This window comes from Priapulus caudatus, unplaced genomic scaffold (genome assembly GCF_000485595.1).
Source record: "Priapulus caudatus unplaced genomic scaffold, Priapulus_caudatus-5.0.1 Scaffold575, whole genome shotgun sequence".
In the NCBI taxonomy this organism is placed as follows: domain Eukaryota; kingdom Metazoa; phylum Priapulida; class Priapulimorpha; order Priapulimorphida; family Priapulidae; genus Priapulus; species Priapulus caudatus.
The window spans coordinates 139,046-148,873 of record NW_014577636.1 but is presented as its reverse complement, the minus strand read 5'-3'; the positions used below and the strand labels follow the sequence as shown (position 1 = coordinate 148,873).

At 60.4% G+C, this 9,828-nt stretch overlaps 1 protein-coding gene across 1 annotated transcript; it reads right to left on the bottom strand.

Moving 5' to 3' along the window:
- Positions 1-2,164: 2,164 nt before the first annotated feature.
- LOC106811789 (putative uncharacterized protein DDB_G0271974) lies at positions 2,165-8,119 on the bottom strand (the record flags this gene model as incomplete). The annotated part of the gene is made up of 3 exons (XM_014815510.1): positions 2,165-2,362; positions 2,438-2,488; positions 8,000-8,119. Coding segments are annotated over 3 exons (369 nt in total), but the record flags the coding sequence as incomplete, so codon positions are not given.
- Between the last annotated feature and the right edge of the window lie 1,709 nt (positions 8,120-9,828).

Below are 9,828 nucleotides of genomic sequence, written 5' to 3'. Positions count from 1 at the left end.
CTCTCTCTCTCTCTCTCTCTCTCTCACTCACTCACTCACTCTTTCTCTCTCTCTCTCTCTCAGACGCGCGCAGGTCATACCAACGACCTTAAGTGGCGCAGCACTTCGTTCTCTTGGCCACACATTAGACAGCTGCACGTGACGGTAGAATCGCCCACGAGCCTCGCGGCCACAGCGACACAACAAGCCACTACGTAGTTAGCTGTCAGACGCACACGCCCGCGCGCCTGTGCTCGTGCAGCGTGGCACACATCCCCCCTATCACGATCGCCCCCCTCATACACTGCGTAGGTGAAGGTCAATCCCCACGCGCCAATCAAATTCGCCGCGCGCCATGGTGAACACGTCTATGCGCATGCACAGTGATTATGTGGGGGGACGGACGTTAGCCACAAGGGGGATGTCTACCACGGTATAGCGCACGTCTGTCTGTAGGTGGAAAGCGTTATAAAGGGCTGTGTGGCGCCCTGCGGAATATGGGATGTAACGGGGATGTATAGGGGAGGGAGAGGCAAAATAAACTTTGCTTAGGGGAAGATAAAGCCACTAGCTTACTCGAACGAGCTGCCTGCCTGCCTGCCTGCCTGCATGCCTGTGTGCCCGCCCGCCCGCCTGCATGCCTGCATACCTGCCAGCCTGCCTGTCAGCATGCCTGCCTGTCCGCCCGCTTGCCTGCCAGCCTGCCTGCCAGCCTGCCTGCCTGCCTGCCTGCCTGCCAGCCTGCCTGCCTGTAAACCCAATTACGCGATAGTCCGCGCTAAAACATCGACGAAGTCGAAACTCGATTTGTAGCCGTGACGTAGCGATGACGTGACCGGCGAGCGAGCGCGAGCGCCGATATGACAGTAACCCGACCATCATCCCGCCGCTGTCGCTGCCGCCGTCACGCCGTCACGCGTGCAGGCATTCACTGAAGCCATTTCATCCGTCTCATCCCTCATCGCACTCTCCCTCCCCATCAGCATCTCCCGCTGTGATCACATCACCGACATGGCTTCACCGGCGGCCCCGTCACGACGTGAAGCTGGAACACCTGATGTTCGGCAATATCGCGCTGGGAATAGGAGCGGCAGCAGCAGCCATGGCAACGATGTAGCTGACGATCAGAGCCAGCGGGCGGCGTGTGCGTGTGTGTGTGTGTGTGTGTGTGTGTGTGTGTGTGTGTGTGTGTGTGTGTGTGTGATGTGGTGAGCGAGCTGTGCACACTAAGCCATCTAGTCTAAATGTAAATCACCGACGCTGATTTCGCCGCTACCCCACAACATATTGCTGTGCGCGCGAACGCTCTTACAAGCTATATATATATATATTATATATATATATATATATATACATATATATGGCCGTGTAGGAGCCGAGAGAGATGATATGATTTATGCATGCAGCAATAGATTTGCCGCGCTGTTGGACATGTCGGATGTACGATGAGAAATTGTTTGCGCTGCATGCTTGCATGCACCCGCCCTACGAGAGACACGCGCTGGCGCGCGCACACGCACACACACACACATAACACTCCACACACACAACAACACTAGCGCGCCACGCACGCACGCACGGCTGCGCCGCGAATACATACATACACACGAACGCACGCACGCACGCACGAACGCACGCACGCCACGCGCACGCCACGCTACGCACACACACACACACGCAACGCACGCACGCACACCACGCACGAACGCACGAACGCACGCACGCACGCGCCGCACGCACGCACCACACCACACCGAGAAACATGCCATGCGTCTCACGCTATAACATTTACATTTCCACTCGACGTGCACTGATGCTGGGAAAGAAGAGAAGGGGGGGGGGGCGTGGGGGGGGGGCGGGGGGTGCGGGGTGGGTGGAGAATGGATGAGCATGAGAGTAGAGGGTGGAGTCGTGCCATTGTTAAGCCGCGTTGCTGGTAGTGAACCACGGCATTCACACTCACACGGACAGTTGAAACGTCTCATGGGGGACGCTGAAGCTGCTGCCTGCTGCCTGTTGCTACTGCGTGCAACTTACTACTGCTACTTACTCCCTACTTGCTGCCTAATGCTGCTAGGTGGTACTATACTGCTGCTACTGTGCTGCTGCGTGATGCCTGCAATACTGTTTGGTGCGTGCTTGGTGCATGCTGCACTACTGTTGGTGGTGTGGTTGATGCTGCAAACTACTGTTGGCTGCGTGCTGGCTGAGTGCTGCAACTACTGTGGGTGGCTGCTGGTGATGCTGTACCAACTACTGTTGGTCGGTTGCTGGGTGCATGCTGCCCCCAACTACTGATTTTTTGCGTGGTGCTTGTGATGCTACTGTTGCTGCTACTACTGCTGCTAATGCTGCTGGTGGTACTACTGCTGCTACTGCTGCTGGTGCTGGTAATGCTGCTGCTGCCGCTGCAACTACCACTACTGCTGCTACTGCTACTGCTGCTGCTACTGCTGCTGCTACTGCTGCTGCTACTACTACTGCTAATGCTGCTGGTGGTACTACTGCTGCTACTGCTGCTGGTGCTGGTAATGCGGTGCTGCCGCTGCAACTACCACTACTGCTGCTACTGCTACTGCTGGCGGTGCTGGTGATGCTACTGTCGCTGCTACTACTGCTGCTAATGCTGCTGGTGGTACTACTGCTGCTGCTGCTGCTGCTGCGGCTGCTACTACCACTACTGCTGCCCTATTGTCAACGTCAATAAGGAGGGCTTCACAGATCAAGCACGCTGATCCGAGCGGCCACGCTTTCCGCACATTTCGTCTGTTTATTTAGATCAATTAGCTAAATTATGTATTATATAGTGTATGGGCGCGCGCGGGGTGGGGGGTGGGGAGGGGGGGTTGGAGTTAAATCTTACGCAAGCTCTGAACGAAGCAGCACACAATGGAACACTCGGGTGCCGTTAAAATTCTGCCAGTGTTCAGTCGCTCTTACCGCTAATGCGTGCGCAAGACTCATTCACATTTCAAATTCGATAATATAACTCAATGCCATGTTGTGCGCAATTCGCGTCCCATCGTGCTGCGCGCCATTAAAAAATGGCATCGGATCGGAATCAATTAATGGATATTCGTAGATTGGCTACGGTCGGCTGCTCTACCGTGACGTCACATGACGATGACGCGGCGAGGTCGAGCATGATGGGGTCAAGCGGTATGCTAAACATCGCTGTGTGTGTGCGTGTGTGTGGGGGGGGGGGGTCTGTGTGTGTGTGCGTGCGTGCGTGCGTGCGTGCGTATGTGTGTGTACGTATCTACGCGTGTACCTGTTTTGTGTGTGCCTACGTGCATGTGTTTGCGTGAGTGCTTGCGTGGATGCATGAGTATGTATGCGTGCGTGCTTACGTAGATCCATGCGTGCGCGTTTGCGCATGCGTGTGTTTGCGTGTGTGCTTTCATACGTGTGTTTGCGTGTGTGATTGCGGGCGCGTGTGCTTGTGTGTGTGTGCACGCCTGTGTGTGTGCGTGCGTGCATGCGTGTGACTGCGCGTGTGACTGCGTGCGTGCATGCGTGTGCGTGTATGCCTGCTTGCGTGCGCCACACATGTCTCCTTGTCACTTTTGCAGCTTCCTCGTGAAGACGTTACGAACGTAAGCACGTACTTGTTGCATCGCAGCAGGTCATTGACGTCATCAGTGTGTGACTCACCGGCAGCTTTAGTGTAGCAGGTTGCATACGCTCACACACGCACGCACCCCACGGCACGCGCGCACGCACACCAACGCAAGACTTAGTACGAACACAGACACGCACGCACGCACGCGCACACGTACGCCTGCAAACACACGCACATACATACGTACACGAGAGCACGCACGCACGCACACACGTACACACACGCGCGCACACGCGGGCACGCACGCACACATGCGCGTATACGCGTGCACGCACTCGCAAATCACACGCGACAACAGATGGATTAAAACCGCACACACAGTGTAACGTCCATCCCACGCCGGCTCCATAGCGCGCGACCTAATCGCTCTAGCGTGTACGACGTGCCACCATTCCAATCCCCGCTGTCACACGCTCGGTCTCGAGTCAACACTGCTTGTCTGTCACTCCCTCACCGTAAGCTCACATGACGCTAACATACGCGTCCGTCCCTGCATCTCTCCACCCCCGCACAAGAGGACCCCCGCTACTACTACCCCGCCTCACTGTGAAATCACTTGCTGATGAGCTAGCTGTCTAGCCAGCCAGCTAAGCCTCTACACTGTCACATCTTATCAGGAATACGGTTAGCGATAGAGAATGAACGCCGTGTCAGCGATGCGCCCGCAATCAGGCGTTGTTTGCCCTGCGCACACCCTCCAGGGTCCCAGCTGACCCGACTGAAGCTTTTCCTCCTCCCCTCCTCGTTTTCCTCCTCCCCTACTCCATTACTTCCTTCTCCTCCTCCTCCTCTCCTCCTCCTCCTCCTCCTCCTCCTCCTCCTCCCCCACCTTCCTCCCCTTCCCATGCAGCTATAGACGGCCACGGAAACTCTAACACCAGAGAGCCCCTAGATCATCACGGGAGAACGCTGCACAGAGAGGCGCTCCTGCACCACTACCACCACTACCAGCACAGCAGCAGCAGCATCGGCAACAGCAGCAGTTGCAGCATCACCACCACCGCCCACCGCCGCCGCCGCCGCCGCCGCCGCGCCGCCGCCGCCGCCACCAACCACCACCACCATCACATCCCACGACTCACAAACACCACCACACAGCCACCACCACCGCCACCGCCGAAGGCCGCACCGCACCAGCAGCGCATAAGCGAACGGGTAACCACCAAACCACCGCCGTACTCATGCATGCTTCTCATGCGTCCAGCCAGCCGTAAGCTTAAAAACTGCGGCGTCGGCCCGCGCGCACTCGTGACTATCAGCGGCATAATGCCGAATCCGGGCTGAAGATTATTTAATGCGCGACAACACTGTTGGCCGAAGATCCCTAATTAACTTAGCTTTATGTGGCGACGCATTCGCCCCGGCCGGGGGGGGGGCTATGCGTAAAACAGCGAACGGGCGGAGTTAGCGGCGCCAGTGAATGAAGCTGAAGGTGTAATTAATGTGAACGAGGCAATGAACGGGAGGCAGTCTGACGGCGATGCTAATTAATCCATTAACAACTCGATGTCAGTGGAAAGCCAGTCAGCGCACAATCTACGTCACAGTCCTGCTTTTTTCTCTTTCTCTCTCTCTCTCTCTCTTCTCTCTCTCTCTCTCTCTCTCTTCTTACATATCTTCCTCTCTCGCTTCGCTCTCTCCTCCCTCGCTCACGATCGCTTTTCTCTCTCTCGCTCTCGATAACGGTAACGAATATCTCACCGAAGGCCCACACGACCCGTGGTTATGAGGTCATCTGGGTTATTGGCAGCGGTGTCGCTGTCACACGAAGCTGTCACATGGCGGCGGGCGATAACAGTCCTATGTATATGTATGTATGGTACAGTACCACATGGCCCTGCTGACTCGCTCGATCGCAGCACCCGCCCACGCACATCAAAGCGCAGCCACAGGTCGCGCTGTCGTCGCGGGGTGCGGCGGCCGCCTTTATAATGCTTAATAGTCCGCTTAGAGAGACGAAGCCCAGAAAGCCGTTAGCAGAGCTTGACATCCGATTAATTACATTACCGTGTGTACCCACCACAGTAGAACCCCCTGCCTTCTCCCCATACACGCCAAGTCACACTTAACCACAGCGTCACCATGCACACGCCACCAAACACACCCCCACCACACACACCCACACCACCACACCACACCACACCACCACGCACACGCGCTAGCACCACCACACAAATCACTCACGCCATACACTCACCAACAACCACCACAGACATTTCTTCGTAGATTGGGGAGACGTCGTCAGCTAACATATAAGGCGTGCAATGATTAACTCCCCCTTCACCTACAGCCGCAATGGCGCGCGTGTCTAACAGGTGGCCGCCATAACTCGGGACCTATATTTCCCTGCCCAATACAGAGGGGGGGCATTTGCCATAGGGGAGCGTATAGCCCACGATACACCGGCGCTGTGTCGCGGCAGACGACCTGCAGGCAGGCTTCTCCTTCTCTAAACCAGCCTGAAAGGTTTCTCCCACTGGCACGTTCCTGTCTGCGTCCTCTCGCCTGCCTCGTATCGAGCTATCTCCCGCTGCCGTCCAGTGACAGCTTACTGCTTGATCAAGTCGCGCCAGTCCGCAGTTTGAAAGCCTCGCATCAGTCACATTATCGTGTGTCGGTTACGCAGGGCAGGAGGAGCGGCGGTGGCGGGGTGAGGGTAGCGGCGGAGGCGGAGGGGAGGGCTAGCGCGGGGGAGGTAGCGGCGGCGGCGTGGAAGGGTATCAGTGGCTGCGGAAGAAAAAGGTCAGCGGGGAAAGGGCAACATTCGCTAGCTTCGAGGGGAGGGGCCAGCAGCGGCAGTCGGGGGAAGCAGGCGGGCGGGCGGGGCGGGCGCAGGGCGGGGCGGGGAAAGGTCAAGCAAGCGGCTGACGGCGGCGCGGGAGCGGGAGCGGACGGCGCGGACGTCGAATGGCAGCGGCGGACGGGGAGGTCAACAGCTGCTAGTGGTGAGGAAGGGCGCAAGCGCGGCGGGAGGGGTATTAAATTGGCTTCAACGACTCCAGATCGAAATTCCATTCTCGGTATCTGCGCGGGCGTCTTGCTGCCGCTGCTGCCAGCTGTTGAAAAACGCATGGCCAGCGACACCAACCGGCAATCACGCAACTAGTTGCAGCGCGATTGCCTATAAATAAATCTCCTCCAACCCGCCCCCAACCCGCCACCCGCCCCGCCGCTCGCGCGGAAAGCCGTGCGGGAGGGAGGGAGGGGGAGCCCGGACGGGCGGGCGGGAGGAGGAGACGCAAACGGACGGGCGCGGGGAGGAGGTAGGGGGAGGCCAGGAGGGCGAGGGAGGACATGTAGAGGAGGAGGGGAGGACACGGGACGGGCGGCGGGGAGGATGGAGGGGGAGACACGGACGGCGGCCGAGAGGAGGGGGAGCCGGACGACGGCGGGAGGAGGAGGAGGAAGGAGACTACGAACGGCGGCGAGGAGGGGAGAGACACGGACGGCGGGAGGATGGGGGAGGACGCGGACGGGACGGCGCGGAGCGAGAGGCGGGGGACGCGTACGATGGGAGGAGGGGAGACACGCGACGACGGCGGGAGGAGGAGGAGCGAGACACGAACGGCGGAGGATGGGAGGAGGAGACTACGGATCGGCCGGGGAGGAGGGGGAGACACGGCACGGCGGGATGAGCGGGCGTCAGACCGCGGACGCACGGCGGGAGGATGCGAGGGGGGAGACGCGTATCGATGGGAGAGGGGGAGACACGGACGCACGGCGGGAGTAGGAGGGGAGACACGGACGGCGCGGAAAGAGGAGGGGAGACACGGACGACGGCGGGAGGAGGAAGGGCGAGACACGCGACGGCGGCGAGCAGGAGGCGGAGACACGGACGACGGCCGGGAGCGAGGAGGGGGAGACACGGGACGGCGGACGAGAGGAGGCGGGAGCAGACACGGACGACGGCGGGAGGAGGAGGGGAGACACGGACGGCCGTGCCGAGTAGGAGGAAAGCGGAGACCCACGGACGGCGGGAGAGGAGGGGGAGACACGGACGGCGGGGAGGGGAGGGGGCGAGACACGGTACGGCCGGGAGCAGGAGCCGGGAGACACGGACGGCGGAGGAGGAGGGGGAGACACGGCGGCGGCGGTACGGGAGGAGCGCAGGGGGGGGAGACGCGCTACGATGGGAGGAGGGGGGGAGACACGGACGACGGCGGGAGGAGGAGGGGGAGACAACGGACGAGCGGCGGGAGGAGGGGAGACACGGCGACGGCGGGAGGCAGGAGGGGGCAAGACAGGAACCGACGGCGGTGAGGGAGCCGGCGGAGACACGCCGGACGACGGCGGGAGGAGGGGGAGACACGGGACGACGGCGGTGAGGAGGTGGGAGACAACGGACGGACGGAGGAAGAGGGGGAGACACGGACGACGGCGCGGAGGAGGGGGAGACACGGACGACGGGGAGGGAAGAGGGGCAGACACGGACGACGGCGGGAGGAGGATCGGGGGAGACACGGACGACGGCGGTGCAGGATGAGCGCAGCCGCAGACACGGTACGACGGCGGGTAGGAGGAGGGGGAGACACGGACGACGGCGGAGAGGTCAGCGAGGGGCCGAGACACGGACCGACGGCGGGCGAAGAGGGGGGGACAAACGGACGACGGGCGCGAGCGAGGGAGGGGGAGAACGCGGACGACGGCGGAGAGGAGGAGGGCGGGAGACACGGACGGCGGCAGGGAGGAGGGGGAGACACGGACGACGGCTGCCGCGGGAGGAAGAGGGCGGAGACACGGACGACGGTCGGAGGACGAGGGGGATGACAGCGGACGACGGCGGGAGGAGTGAGGGGGAGACACGGACGGCGGCGGGAGGAGGGGGAGACACGGGACGACGGCGCGGAGGAGGAGGGGGAGACACGGACACCGGCCCGGCTGAGGATGGGGGAGACAGCGGACTTTACGGCGGAGGAGGGAGACACGGACGACGGCGGGAGGAGGAGGGGGAGACGGCGGAACGACGCCCAGCGGGAGGCAGGGGGGGGAGCACGGACGGCGGCGGGAGGAGGCGGGAAGACACGCGACGACGGCGGAGGTAGGAGGGGGAGACACGGACGACGGCGCGCGGCGGGGAGGAGGGGGAGACACGGACGACGGCGGGAGGAGAGGGGTGACGCGGAACGCGGCGGAGGATGTTGGAGGACACGGACGATCGGCGGAGGAGGAGGGGGAGACACGGACGCACGGCGGCGGGAGGAGGAGGGGGGAGACGCGGACGACGAAGAGGAGGAGACACGGACGGCGCAGCGGATGGGCGAGACACGCGACGGCGGGGAGGGAGGCGGAAGCAGGGAGGGAGGGGTTGAGGACAGGACGGCTAGCGCACATGCAGGATGCTGCCCTGCGGCCCGCGCATCAGTCCACTGCGTGACTTATGTCGGCACGGCGGGATGCTGATATAATAATTGTATGGATTTGGCTCGCACGCCAGACGGGATATAATGAGCTTAAAGACAGAGACTGTTGTATGCGTTCAGACTCTAGCACCCAGATGAAGGTATTGTGGAATAAATGAGGAGCTCATATCCCGACATGCACTTCTTCCGTAGGGATGCCAACAAAATTACGTCAGAGCACTCGCCGGCCCCCTGGATACGCGCACACCGAAGAGTCACACTGTTAGAATCTAATATAGTGTAGGCGGTTCACAACGAAGGGAGATGTTCAATCAACAGCGGATGTTGCAGATAGCCAGCGTGTGACGCGCACTTGCTGCAAGCACGTACGATGAACGCGCGTGTGCGAGGACGGCCGGTGTCGATTGATTGAGCCGCCCCCCCCCCGATTGTTTCATGACTGTAGCGCGAAGTGATGTCGCGTGCCAAACTCCATCGACAGAATGCGTCGCTCTGGCTATGCGGCTCAATCTACCACTGCCGCTCATAGGGCTCATATGTCCCCCAGGGGTACTGCAGGAACGTTACCCTGGGACGTCGTCCCGGCTATACGCTGGAACGTACCCTGCTAACTATTTGATTATGGTTAGGTTAGGGTTCGGCGGTTCGCGGTTAGGGGGTGTTAGGTGTTTAGCGACTCCCTAGACCGTTTAGTGGAGTAGGCGATGGTACGGTGCGGCCATATTAGATAGTACCAGACTCTTCTCAGCACCACTGCCCACAAGCAGATTTTCCGTTATAATTTGTAACTTTTTTTACTACCACGTTTTTACAGGGGCAGCTACGATCTACTTCGTATCCTATGCTAATAAGAATTTGACTTAATAA